Below are 14,463 nucleotides of genomic sequence, written 5' to 3'. Positions count from 1 at the left end.
ACTCCAGCAACCACCGACTGGTAAAACATCCTCAGGAGCTTCCTGCAGATGTTAAAAGACCTCAGCCTCCTGAGGAAGTACAGTCGGCTTTGGGCTTTTTTATACAGGTGCTCTGTGTTGCATGACCAGTCCAGTTTATTGTCCACCCACAGCCCGAGGTACTTGTACTTGTTGACCACCTCCACCTCCTCCCCCTCTATCTGAACCGGCAGTGGACCTTCTCTGGACCTCCCGAAGTCCACAACCAGTTCCTTAGTCTTTGAGGTGTTGAGTTGCAGGTGGTTTGTGTGACTCCATGCGACAAAGTTCCTCACCAGACTTCTGTACTCCTCTTCCTGATCATCCCAGATACACCCCATGATGGCCGTGTCATCTGCAAACTTCTGAATATGGCATAATTCAGAGTTGTAGCAGAAGTCAGAGGTGTACAGGGTGAAGAGAAGAGGGGACAGCACAGTTCCCTGTGGTGCTCCTGTGCTGCTGACCACAGTGTCAGACGTGATGTCCTTCAGCCTGACGTACTGTGGTCTGTCGGTGAGGTAGTCGGAGATCCAAGCCACCAGGCAGGGGTCCACCTCCATCCTGTTCAGTTTTTCCTGAAGCATACAGGGCCGGATGGTATTAAAGGCACTGGAAAAGTCAAGAAACAGGATCCTGACCGTGCCTTTTCCCCCATCCAGGTGTGAGTGGGCTCTGTGTAGGAGGTACAGGATGGCATCCTCCACTCCGACACCCGCCTTGTATGCAAACTGTAGTGGGTCCTGGGCATGTTGTACCTGTGGTCGGAGGGAGTTGAGGAAGAGCCGCTCTAGAGTCTTCATAAGATGTGACGTTAGTGCCACCGGTCGGAAGTCATTCAGCTCATTGGGCCGGTTCTTTTTGGGGACCGGGACGATGCAGGATGTCTTCCATAGGGCGGGCACTCTCCCCAGTCGCAGACTGAGGTTGAAGACTCGTTGTAGCGGCTCCCCAAGTTCAGCAGCACACGCCTTTAGCATCCTAGGACACACCTTGTCTGGGCCTGCTGCCTTTCTGGGGCGAAGCTTCCTCAGTTGCCTCCTGACCTGATCCACTGTGACACTGGGAGATGTTTGGGAGGAGGGGAGGGGGGGAGATGTCTTGCTGCTGAGAGAGGGATTGGAGGAGGGGGGTGTCATGGTGTCAGGAAGGGGGGGAAGCGAGGGAGGCAGGAGAGTGGGGAGAGGACTCTGTAGTGAAGGTGAGGGTGAGGGTGGGGGGGTTGTGGGCTGGTCAAACCTGTTGAAGAAGTTGTTGAGTTCGTTTGCCTTCTCCACAGTCCCCCCCACTGTGCTTTTCTTGGTGTTGTGGCCTGTGATGGTTTTCACACCATTCCAGACCTCCCTCATATTGTTCCTCTCCAACTTCTGCTCCACCTTCCTCCTGTAGGTGTCCTTTGCTTCCCTCAGGCAGCGTTTCACCTCCCGCTGTGCTGCTTTCATCTCCTCCTTCACTTTGCTCCTGAAAGCCTTCTTCTTCATGTTGAGGACAGCTTTGACTTCCTGTGTTACCCACGGTTTGTTATTAGGATAACACCGTACCGTCTTAGCAGGGGCGACTGTGTCCACACAAAAGTTGAGGTAGTCTGTAAGACAGTGTGTCGCTTATATGAAGATAAGGCAACAGTTATTTTTATGAGGAGCTGAGAACCATGTGGTTTGTATCCAGCTGATTTCACCCAGTGAGCTGAAGTGATCTGTGAAATGAGCAGGTATGGTGATTGATGGGAAAGAAGACCTGCAGCCTGTCTGCGTTGCATTGCACAGGCTTGGCTGTTTCTGTTCAGTTCAGTTTTAGTTATGCACTCAAAGTGAGGTCAGTGCCTTACATGACCGTGAGAAACCCGACGATTCCCTTTGAGCAAGCACTTACCCTAAATAACACAAATGTTGTGAAGCTGTTTACCACGTCAATATTAATTGTGTTAACCCACCAAATAATGATAGACTGAGGGAGCAATTTCACACTCATTCATTCGCCTGAAAACTTTAATCACTGAAATGATTCGGCTTTGGTCAATATTGTCATGAAGTAACAGAATTTCTGCAAAGATAAACGGCAAAATCCAGCTTAATTCAGAGGTCTTACAAATCCACTCAAACAGGATCCACAGTGGGAGTTTGCACTGCTTTCTACTCCCAGCCCGTCCATCTTTTGGAATTGTGTTTTTCATGGAGGGCTAAAAATAAACACATCAGTTTGTTTGTCAATAATTAAAAATATCAATTTGATTTAAAAACATAAGCAGTTGTTTTGCTATTATTAATTATTCTGTGCTTCTGTCAACACCGCCCATCAGAGTCAAGGGGCGGGGCCTAATCAAACACTGACCTAATCAAAAACATTGATTTGTTCCGGGCTCGCAGTGGGTATTTCTCAGAGTTTGTATTGCACACTTGTTAGTTCCTATTGGACCAGTACACTCAGGAGTCCAGACATCCGAGGACAGGAGGATGCAGCGTACTCAACGACATCAGCTCAGCTTCATTGTTTACTTTACTGCGTTTTATGATTAATGTTTACGATGAAAGTAGCACATAAGAGACCTAATTACCTGTGTTCTTTCCAAACACACACACGTTTTTAAAAGCCCTCTGGCAAGATGCTCAGCTATAAAAGGGCCGTTAATGTGAAATTATTTTAAAAGGTCATAAACACTGGACTCATTTGGATGAGGTAAAGAAGTGTACACCGGCAGATTAAATTCAATATTACTGATTATTCAAGCGACAGTTCAGCAGTCGCTATGCATCTATACACTCACTGCTCATCAAAGAAAAAAACACACAGAGCTAATAATTCAAGTAGACTTCTATCACTTATAATAGGCAGCTGGTGTTTAGAATACAGTTGGATAAATATTAAAAATGAATGATTTGATCATCTCTGGAACAGGCCTGACATTACTCTTCAGGAACATCATCAATATGCAAGTCCAGATGTTTCTGCTCTTGGTGAAAATGCTCAGTTTCCTCTCTGTTTTAAAATATTTTTAATGTTGGTTTTATTGGAAAATAAGGTGTCATAAACAAGTTTAACACATCTGAACATCATGAAATAAAGACAAGCAAATGATTCTGTTGAAAATAGAATACAACACTCCAGTGGTGCATCATGGTTCACTAAAACGATCCAGTTATGAAGCTTACCTTTAATCTGAAAATGAACAAACCATCACCGGTTAGATATCATCTCTGTGATTTATATCCTGTGTTTACCCCCGAGTGAGAGGTGAGGGGTTTTGAAAACAGTGTTCTGGGAGCAGGCTGTTCTCAGCAAGCATCATGAGCTCCGATTGGCCGATCAGCTGATCGCTGAGATGAGCTGGCTGTTAGCCTAATGGGACCTGACATGTCACAAAATGTTGGAGAATTTTTGTAAATATGCTCTATCTCAGCAAATCAACGAGATAGTTGAAATTTATAGCACTATGTTCTCACCTTAAAACTCCTAAAAGTGTATTTATTGTAGGATTTCAACGTTTTACTTGCAGTTTGGTGCTTTGCTCCCGCCACTGCTGCTTGTGATGTAGTTTGAAATGCATTCTTGGATACCTGGCTGCCACAAGTCCACACCACCCCCAACCATGAGTCTGTTATCTGGGTAACCAGTCAGATGTTAAGGTGTGTTGATAAGCTGCAGTGACAGTTTAAATTATTTCATGGCACAATAAAGCACAGGAACCATGAAATAATGCAGTGTTTCCCAACCTTTTGGAGCCACGGCACACATTTCACTTTAGAATCACACGTCACGCCACCAAACACAAATGTCACAAAAAGCATAATTTCTCCCCGCGCCCAGTTATATACCTTTTTTGTCTTTCTTCCGACCACTGCTCACGCTGGGCCTTCATCTGGGTCGGAATTTTCTCCAGGTCAGATTAACTACTTTTCAAATATTTATCTATTACTATTACACGCTGCGTTGTCTCACTTGCAGCATGACCATGTAATTTCTTCTTCGTCTTCTGTCTTACTGGCAGTTGGCAACCCATTTAATTAGAGCAGGTAGTTATACTGCCCTCTAGTGGAAGAGAATGTAATTGCTCTGCCCGTTATTCACACTGGTTGCTTAGCGTACCAATCAGGTGAAACGTGATTATCTCCATGGCACACTTGATCATTTCTCATGGCACACCTATGTGCGCCAAAAATCAGTCTCCTCGTGGACTCCTCATGGTTAAGTGTCGGACTTTGCAACAGAAAAAAAGTAGCACTTTTCAGTATTTATAACTACTTTAATTGTATTATTTTCTAACATGCCCATTCTGTTTTTGTAGGGGTGTAGTTGCTCTGATTGACAGGTGGTTGCCTTCTTGGTTTTATCTCAGCTAACTCGAGTCACTAAACTGGACCTCTAAATTTCTTTCATGTTGTCAGAACGTTTTTAATCCAAGTAACTGACAAGTATTCTGACCTTATTTACAGTTATTTGTACTAACAACTCATCCAAGAAATGAATTCTTCAGTTTGGTGAGCAAAACTCTTGTATTATGTTCTGTCTGTCCCATGGAGCCTTTTGGACTCTCTATACTAACCAAAAGTTTGGGCACTCTGCCTTCAAATATGGTGACTTCTGGCTCCAGAAAGTAAGATAATGGTAGTCTAAGGAGCTTGGAAGGAAAAGGTCCTACTACGATGACCTGGATGACTGAGAACCTTCACACATATAAGATAATGGTATCATAAAGCTAAAACCAAGGCATCGAAATGGGCGTTGATAGATCTTATGGTTCCATGGTGACTATGTTTATATAGTGCCTTTGATCAATCCTACAGGACACAAACAGAAACGTGTGGCGCTCCTAGTCGAGGAGTCGTGACAGAGGCAGTGATCTCGGCTGTCTAGGGTGGGCAGTGACCGTCATGATGGCATTTTTAAATGTCTTTGTGTGGTCTTTGCGGTTGAAGTTCCCCCTTTGATTAGGATCAATCCAGGAAATCATACAGCAACATTTACGTCAGAAGTCTGGCTGTCAGAGCTGCTTAATGGGGCTCTGATTGAATTATTTAATTGCATGTAAACGTAACCACTGTAATTCCACCCAATCTAAAGTTAATGGAAAACACATCAATCAACAAGAAGCCCGGCCATTTCACATTCCTGAGTCTCGACTGGTGATTACCACTTCAGAAAAATCACAGGGCTGCCTCAACGAGACAATTCAGCCATCGAGACAAACGCCCCAATTAGGATCTTTATTGGTTGTTGCCATCACCATCTGCAATTCGATTGCTTGTGACACTCATCTAGAGTGTATTTTTTTTAGCCATGCATGTGTGTGTTTGTATTTGAAAGCCATATCTCTTCTTCCATGCCGAATCATTAGATGTGTCAGGCCCGTTTAACTGTGACTCTGATGAGCAGTGTGGTGCAGACGTCTGTAATGTGGCTGACAGAGTGGTGATGGATCATTCAGCCACACTTTCGCCACCTAGACACGCTGTAAATGACTTTATTGGAGGTTTGTAATGGCTCGTGATGGCTGCCGTTGTGATCGTTGTGCTCGCTTTTCTTTGTTTCTGCCTGTTTTTTTTAATGTCCTGATCTGTCAGCGGCGCGGCGCGTGTTGATGAGACACGGCGATGCGGGCTGTATGGATGCTGTGAAACTCTGCAGATAATGCATTTTTCTTTCTTACTGCAGCTCATCTTTTCTCTTCAAATTTGCATCTGCTTGTTTACTGCTCTGTGCTACTTTGGTGCCATTTTCTTCTACTTTGTCGTGACCCTTTCTTGTGCTGCTCTTTCCATTTCCCTGACTTGTCCTTTTCTTTCTCCTACTTGTCTTTTCAACGCACATTTGCATTGGCCTTTTTGTGACTCCACTGCCTCGATGTCATTTCCCTTTACTTTATCTGCTCTCTTCTGTTCTCTTACTCTATTTAGAGACGCCTCCATCTCCCAGTCTCCACTGCTTATTTGTTTCTTTTTTTTCCTCTCGCTCCTCTTTTTTTCCATCTGTCTCCTTCAGTCTTATCGCCTCAGTTTTTTTCTGCATCACCTTCTGTCTCGACTTAATTAATTTCTGTGTCGATCCATTTAAAGCTCACTCTGTCGTTTTTGTCCTTCCAGTGCGACCCAGGAGAAGCTACAAAGTTGCTGTATGACCTTCTGTACACCGAGCCTATCAAGATCGTCCTGATGCCTGGCTGCAGTGGCGTCTCCACGTTAGTGGCTGAAGCAGCTCGCATGTGGAACCTCATAGTGGTGAGTGTCTTCCTTCGCGCTGTTCCTGTTTTACTCCAGATGTTTACATTTTTCAGACAAACGTGAGGCTTAACCTGAAAATCTCTTCACATAATAACAGCCAAAGTAGAATTTGCCCATATTTACTTTCGTGATGTGCACATAACGTCCAAATATGTGTCCATTATTATTTATATCCCTTTACTCCATAAGAGTCTGAATATTATTAAAATATATAATATTTGATATATTGTTAAAATCTTGTTAACAAGCGGTCACACAGGCCTAGCAGCAGGATAATAAGGCACTGAGTGGCTGGTTGGTTGTAGACAGTCACATGGTGAATTAGTGGTAAACAGTAGGGGTGCAACGATACACAAAATTCACGGTTCGGTTCGGTTCGGTTCGATACTTTGGTGTCACGGTTCGATATTTTTTCGATACAAAAAAATGTTCATGCCTTTTTAATTTGTCATTTATTAAAATTATAAATATATATTTTAACTCAAAAGTACAGTTTTTAAATTTAACCCTAACCCTTGTGCGTGTTTTTTATTTTGACAGCGAATGCGCACCTGCGGACCACTTATGTGCAGCCCTGGTTATTTAGCTCGTCATATTGCAGCCACAGAAATTCTTTTGTCCATGAAACCATGAAGCTGCACTTTCTTTTTGCCTTATAGTCTGATTTGTCATAACTTCTCCGTTTTGTGGTAAGCTTTTATTTGGCTGTCACTTCTTCACCCTGACCTCTCTTATTTGGCTCAGCAGAACTGAAATGCTTTTACACAGGCACTCACATAAGCTCAGCGATTCTCTGCGCGATCAACCTCTCACATGTGTAAGCTGCGGGAGATTTCACTTGTCATGTTTGCATAGTAAGCTAACGATTAATAAGACGATGTCAGAGGAATTGGTGCACAAATTATCATCACTCACAGATCAGTGCTGTCGCTCTCTATACACAGTTCGCACAATTGCAAAGTGAAAGCAAAAAAACAAGCGCAAATTCAAACGCGACTTCAATATGTCACATATTGACAGTGGCTCACCGATGCCAATGACATAATTACCCAGCTACATTTCTGAAAGAATGCAAAAGCATTGACATATATTTTTCCTACAATAGCCCGACGGGCAGGGAAGAGATAGATTTTGGTACCCCGACTGAAAAAATCGCCAGCTCCGGGACGTCGGGCTAGCGATATTGCAAGCCCTGTATCTGATTGAGGAATCACTCATCTTTGGAAAAGAGAGTTTATTACAGAGAAATGGCTCTTTCCAAAATAAAAGCTATACTATCCGCTTCTTCTGGGCTATATTCTCAGCAGCATAAGGAGAATCATGTGCTAACAGCTGTCTAAATGACTCGGCTAAAGTTAGTAGCATGCTTGCTTTTTTTTGTCTGCTTCCACTTGTCTTTGCACTAGGATGATGTCGGCGTAAATGTGCAGTCATATTCGTTGTGTTCCCACTAGTGCTTTCAGGTTAATCTCGTTGAAATGACCTTAACGCCACAACACGGCAAATCTCCGTTAACGAGCTACCGCCGATCGCTCCGTGCATGGGGCTAGACGGCCAACACGTTAACGAGCTAACTGCGCTAACACACTAGTTCACACCAATGTAATTGAGCATTGCATGGCACATCCAACATACTGTTTTACTTTAGTCCATGACTCGCTTACCTTCAGGGTCATACGTCACATGAAAACCAAAATAATTCCAAACGCCAGATCTGAATGAGGTTCAATTTGCCTGTTGCAAGTAGAGCTTAACTTCTGTCTCGCTAGCTTGCCCTGCGCTCTTCCTTCTGACTATGCTGTCTGTGTTGAGCGCTCAGTGGATCTGCGCTCGACAGTGCAGCCTAGGCGGAGTAGTCGAACACAGATTCACTGAGCGCTCAACACAGACAGCATCGTCAGAAGGAAAATTGATAAAATAAATTACAAATGTTGTATTGTTCGATACATATGCGTACCGAACCGAAAGCACTGTATCGAACGGTTCAATATCGATACGAATATCGTTGCACCCCTAGTAAACAGGTATATGCTGCTGTGCTGTGGTCACTGGCAGGTTGCCACGGTTGCCCACAGTTTGCAAGGAAGATGCTGACTTGTCTGCAAAAACTTGCCAAGTATTCACTGAGCAGCAGTGAAACTTTGGAGTGGATGCAAACCTGAAACTGTTCACCTTTAAAGTAAAGTTGCATTTTTGTGTTTATTGCAGAGGTCTCGGTTTCCAACTTGCATGAAACTTTTTCATGTTTCACAACTGCTCAGCAATTAGTTCGGGAGAGCTTGTAGACAAATCGGCTTGTTCTACCAATGATGGGCGACCTTAGCAACCTGCTAGCAACCTAGGCAGGTTTTCAATGTAGCACTCTTTTGTTTTTTTGCATCTGATTTCACCTAGCAACAGTAGGCAACTACCAACAACTATAACTGTCAAGGTTAAAATATAGACAGCATTTGGTTGCCACTCTTCTTATTTGACTTTAAAGAGAGTTGCCAGGTGGTTGCAGAGCGGCCTCTGAGTGGCTGAGGCCTGACATCTGTCTCTAACTGTCTGCTGACTTCTGTCCATAAAACAAAACCTTTTCTTTATTTCCTGGATATCGTTCTGTGTTTTTGTTACTTTGCTGCCTACAAAATGGATTTTTTCTCCACCATTTTCCCCTCAGGAGTGCTGGTGTCATCCAACTAGTGCTTCCATTTTGGAAGCTTGTTATGTGTTTTACAGTCATGAAACTGAGTTGTTATTGGACTTTTAAAACTGCAGTCGTTTATGAATGTAGCCAATCATTTTCCCTTTCCAGTGGCAGTTAGTGTGGGTAGTTTGGTTGGATTTCAGCCAAGCTATTCCCTAGTTTTACGCAGCAGGCGCCTACACTATAATTAGTAGCGGGAGAAACACAAAACTGTTTTGAATAATAGTAAAAAGTTTTATAGTAATTAAAGTGCTTCATCGTGTTTTTTCAGTGTCAGCAAAGTGGGTGAAAATAGTATAAGTAGTTAAACTAAGGCCATTTGGAGCAATATGTAAGGAGTGAGAACACCAGCGTCATAGAACCTAAAGGTCTGGATTTATGACATAAAGCATGTTCTAATGCGATATCCCAGATTATAAGACTTTTTGAGTCATGTTTTAGTTTTGTGTTGTAGCCACAAGTACACGATGTTATACCTTTCAAACTTGACTGAAATTGAAAATTTTCCTGGTGATTGTTGTGATTGTTGTCTGTAAGTCTGAGGCTGTGTTCTACATACGCTGCTCACAAAGGTTTCAGGGTTTTCACCTTACAGTATGACGTGCCTCGGGGCTATACAAAGAAAACTGAATCAAAAACATCAAAGAAACACAGTATAACATCAAATCAGTTAAACTGTGAGATATCGATCTGGTCAGTTAAGCAGCAGAGGGCATTGTTAATCGGTTTCAGCTGCTTTGGTTTTAATGAAATTAACAACAGGTGCACTAGAGGGGCAACAATAAGACAACCGCCAAAACAGAGTCAGTGTTACTGTGATACCTGGAGCCTACAGAAGCTGCATGGGTAGTCCAACTCCTCCAGGATGACACCTCAATGTGTGTCATTGCCACAAGGTTTGTTGTGTCTCCCAGCACAGTTACAAAAGCATGAAGGAGATTTAAAGAGAAAGGCAGTTACTCGAAGAGAGCTTTGCAGGGCTATAGAAGGTCCTTAACCCATCAGTAAGACTGGTATCTGCTCCTTTATGTAAGGAGGAACAGAATGAGCACTGCCAGAGCTACAAATAGACCTCCAGCAGAACACACTGGTGTGAATGTCTCTGACCAAACAGAAAGAGACATCACGAGGGTGGCCTGAGGGCTGGATGTCCTCTGTCTTCACCATTGATTGAAATCCATCATTGGTGCTTTTCACAGATTAGAGCAAGTTCAGCCTGAGCACACGCGACAGACGTGAAAGGATCTGGAGAAGCTGCGGAGAACGCTATGCTGCCTGTAACATTGTTCAGCATGACCTGTTTGGTGGTGGGTCAGTGGGAGCCAAGGGTGGCATATCCATGTAAGATGTAGAATGTGCAGTGGGTGCTGGGTAGGTTGATCATTTTCATTTTATGCTTCGGAAACAGATGGCAACGTTTCGCTCCTCACGCATTACCCAGTCCAGTATAGATATCCGTGATTTTGATTTTCTTTTTAATATCTGATGTGTTTTCAACGCGTTCCCTTAATGTTTTTTTTAAACCAATCCAGTGTCCTCTGAGAGTCGTCTCTCTGATATCGATTGCTGCTTTATCCTAAATCTGAGGCGTGTTTATCTGCTGTTTAGGACTCTGTGGCGATACGTCCTGTGAGCCTTTACCTATGTTCTCTGCAATAACATGTTTGTGCACAAAACATTTCTGAACTGGTCATTTAAGTTTCCTGAATCTCTTTCCTGTTAGAGTGAACGTTGATTTAAAGGATTTCTTTATCACTTTGCAAAAAGGAACTCTGAAGAGCTGATTTGGCGTACTTTTAATGGTGTACCTTTTTCCGAAATGTATTGATATATGCCAAAAATATTTAGTAACATGCCAACTTGCTTTGCACTGTGTCAGCATCTCCGGCAAATAATGAATCGGCTTATATTTGAAAGAGGTTTGTAGATGGTTAGCTAAAGCAACTGCTGTAAACAGTAACTGTGTCCACTGCCAGCCTGCACAAGTTTGGAAAAAGGTTTTAGCAACAGCAAGGTGTGAAGATGTAAAGGAGCTGCTCAGCATCGAAGAGCTTCATCTGTCAAATATGCTGTTGGATGTTTTGGCCTTCACACCTGTACCTTACATTTCCCTGATCACAGAACTACAGCAAATAACGATCCCACACGTTTAGCTAAAATGGTAAAATCTAGAAAATTCTTAAATAGCCAAATCAGTCGTGTTATTCTGTAAGCCAACACTAAATTTAGCGCTGTGAAGCCCAGTTTCAAAGTTTCAGCATTTCTTTTTTGGAGCTATGAATGATTATATTTAGACTCACCCTCCATAGGACTGTTCTAAAGGATTGCATTGGCTCATACCAGGCTGTAAACATGAGCAGACAGGGGGCTGCTAAGTAATCAGCTCACACTAAGCAGGAACATCTCGGGCTAAAACATTAAGTCAATGTAGAGTCACTTACTGTAAACGAGTCAGTTCCCAAACTCTCATGTTAAAATGGCCAAATATGTCGCATTTTTAGAGCCTGGTACAAAAAAGTTTGAATCCTTAGACCTAAACTTTGTGACAACTACACAGAGACTGAATTTATTTTATAGCTCAACCATTGTATTAAAACTTGAAGGCGCAGGGGAATAGCAGCTTTGACAGGTGGGCCAGCACAAGCAGCTGCAGCTGATAGCTCTCTGCTCTGCCTCACCTCCACTAATTGAAAGCACTGAACTGGACCTTTTGACTGTTTTTGTGCTGTTGGTGCCTTTTGAAGCATTTTAATGGAATTATCCGACTAATGTTACGACTTGCTTTATGGTGCAGCCTGTACAAGAAAGGCGTGTTTCGCTCTTGATTCAAATATTTTACTATTCTGTTACTGGGCACTAATTAGCAGATATGTGTGTGTTTGTGTTGCATCCATGCAGGTTCTTGCTACGAAACTATAAACATGGTATTAGCCAAAATGCTAAAATCTGGCTTTAAAATGTGTGAGTCTGTGGAGACTGATTTGCTTTTGGGACCAACCTCAAGTGGTCATGTGACGAACTGCATGTTTGCCATTTTTTGTGTTGGCTTCCTTTTTCAATCCTGGAAAAAATCCCATTCCAGTTGTTTTATTAGCAAAATTAACAGCGCGGACCGCAGAAGCGAACAAAAGAGGCTCTGTTACAGCAGTTTGTCTGCAGAGAACGAGAGCCAGATGCCAAACAAACAGGCTAAAAAGACAATGCTGTCCCATGTTCCTTTGTCTCTGTGGTGAACTTTGGTTCTGCGTAGCATGGAGAGGGCTGTAAGCTGATAAAATCCTTGACAACGCTGCCATTTATCTCTCTGCTTTGTGCAGCTGAACACTGCAAACGCAGTTTTAAAAGACTTCAGAAAGGATCTTTAATTAGTGTTGAGACTTTACAAGACTGACAGCTGCGCTGCTGTCTATGACAAAGAATATTTATTGGCCTCAATACAGCATCATAATATACGTACAGTATTTATGACAAGTATTAAACACAACCCAGATCTTTAAAAGAGTGAGAGATCCGTTGCTGTCTTCTGCTGCTGTGATTTTGTTGAAAGCATTTCAGCTTTTTATGCCTTCATCACTCAGTTTATTTTGTTTATCTCATTCTTTCTTCTCTTGATCTGCCTCTCTGTCACTCACGGCGCTCTGCTTATTAGCTTTGTCCCATAATTGAAGTTTCATCCAGAGATTAGTCATCGAGAACAATCAGTTCTAGCGGTTGGCATCTGCCCCTCTTTCTCGTTTCTGGGCTTTCTCAGTTTGCCACCCTTTTTTTCCTCGTCGTTAAAGACTCTATTCCACTTTCTGACTCTTCGCCCTCTTTGTCTGTCTCTGCCTGGAGCTGGGCTGCTCTATTACAACCCCAGTTTTTTCCTTCCTTCCTTCCTTCCTTCCTTCCTCCTTTCATTCTCTAGCTTTCTCTGTGGCTCTCTCCCACTCTTCATTTCCGCCTCAATCCCTCAACTCGAGCAGTCGATTCTCCCTGCACACAAAGGGATCTGTCTCTCTTTACTACACGCCACCACTGGCACAACCACCTAACCGCCACACTCAATTATTTCTGGATGCGTTCTGCCTGCATCACAGTGCTGGGGAGGCAAACGCAACCTCTGTTTTTGGACACTGATCAAGGAGGGTCTCTCCATCAGCTCCTTTTAGCACAGTGTTCATTTGTTCCCCTATCTTCCTTTCTAAAAGCACTGTAAGCCACAGACGGGCAATGATCTGCTACAAGGCTACGAGAGAGCTGTCGATGTGAGAATTGAGAGATATTGTTGTGGTTCTGGGGGAGCTTCGATGTGGAACTCTGCTTGTCTCTGCGTGCTGCTGCGTGGGTCTATTTCTGCCACAGCAGCTTTTGCATTTCACTCGTGTCACTGTTTTCATGTCTGGTGAAGAGTTATTTGAGTGTTGCCAGTGTTGAGTGTAGCTTAGGTTTGACCTCAGTTAAATTATTACACTCTTACAGGCACTGTGCTAATGAAGCCCCTTCAAAAACAAGCTGAAAACACTTCAGGTTTTCTAAGTGTTTGAGTTGATGACATTAAACGCTCTGTTGACCCAAATTAACAAACTTTCCACTTTATTTTATGTCCCTCATCTACATCTACACCCTCAGGGGTAGGGGTGCAGTACAAGTCAATTCATAGACAGGTACAGTCTTCACAAAGTCTTAACTGGGGCTCATTAATGTACAACAAGATCTCTATGTGTAGTTATTTGAGGGCCAAAAACGTTTCCAAGCAGTAAAGGAACAACTGTGCCATTATTTCATCCACAGTTCACCATACAACAGCACAGATCCTGTAGCACTCATATCAGACATGCATGGACAACAATCTATGATTAAAAACGGGTTTAAGAAGATCAACACAACACAACAATCTCTGAACAGACACGTAACCTGTCCAGCCGTCGATCATATGCTGACTCCCACAGTGGCGCTCAGTTAGCTTTCTTTTTTAAAGATGTAAAAAGGTGTAAAAAAAAAAACAGACACACTGCCATCACCAGTGTATGAATGTGTGTGAGAATGACTGAATGTAGTGTAAAGCGCTTTGGGGTCCTTAGGGACTAAGTAAAGCGCTATACAAATGCAGGCCATTTACCATGTAAGGTCAGGAGAAGGCCTGTGTTTGACCAAAGAAAAACGATTCATTTCTCTTGTGGATTTTAAGGTTTTACTGGTTATTTAAGTTCAGTTAAGAAGATTTAATATATCTGACAGCTTTTAATGTGTATGTGTTTTCTGTAATGGTGTCACAGTGTTAGAAGCTGAGCTTTTGCTCAGTTTTTCCTCTCACAATGCAAATCAATCCATGTTTGAGTTGGCTGCAGGTCCAGATATACAGAGGTAGATTTGAGTAGAAGAGCTACATAAATATCAGTCAATTTCCAAATGTATGAATAAATATGATAATAATATATAATATAAATAAATTCTGTACCTAATTTTGACAGTTTTTTACTATTTAGCATGCATTGGATCACTAGCAAACCAGTCAGATATAGTTAGGGTTGGATTTTAACCAACAAGCCAAGTGTCAGA

General features: G+C 42.8%; 1 protein-coding gene across 1 annotated transcript in view; it reads left to right on the top strand.

Moving 5' to 3' along the window:
• Window positions 1–14,463, top strand: part of gabbr1a (gamma-aminobutyric acid (GABA) B receptor, 1a) — a 141,621-nt gene that overhangs the window by 63,083 nt on the left and 64,075 nt on the right. Inside the window, exon 7 of the mRNA XM_085366700.1 lies at window positions 6,096–6,230. Within this exon, the coding sequence (XP_085222826.1) occupies window positions 6,096–6,230 (135 nt within the window). The remainder of the gene's footprint in view (window positions 1–6,095; window positions 6,231–14,463) is intronic.

The sequence above is a fragment of the Diplotaxodon limnothrissa genome, linkage group LG11 (genome assembly GCF_057381915.1).
Source record: "Diplotaxodon limnothrissa isolate DT_005_m linkage group LG11, D_limnothrissa_male_GT1.1, whole genome shotgun sequence".
NCBI classification, from domain to species: domain Eukaryota; kingdom Metazoa; phylum Chordata; class Actinopteri; order Cichliformes; family Cichlidae; genus Diplotaxodon; species Diplotaxodon limnothrissa.
The sequence above is the reverse complement of the archived record's forward strand: the minus strand, read 5'-3'. Positions and strand labels throughout refer to the sequence as shown.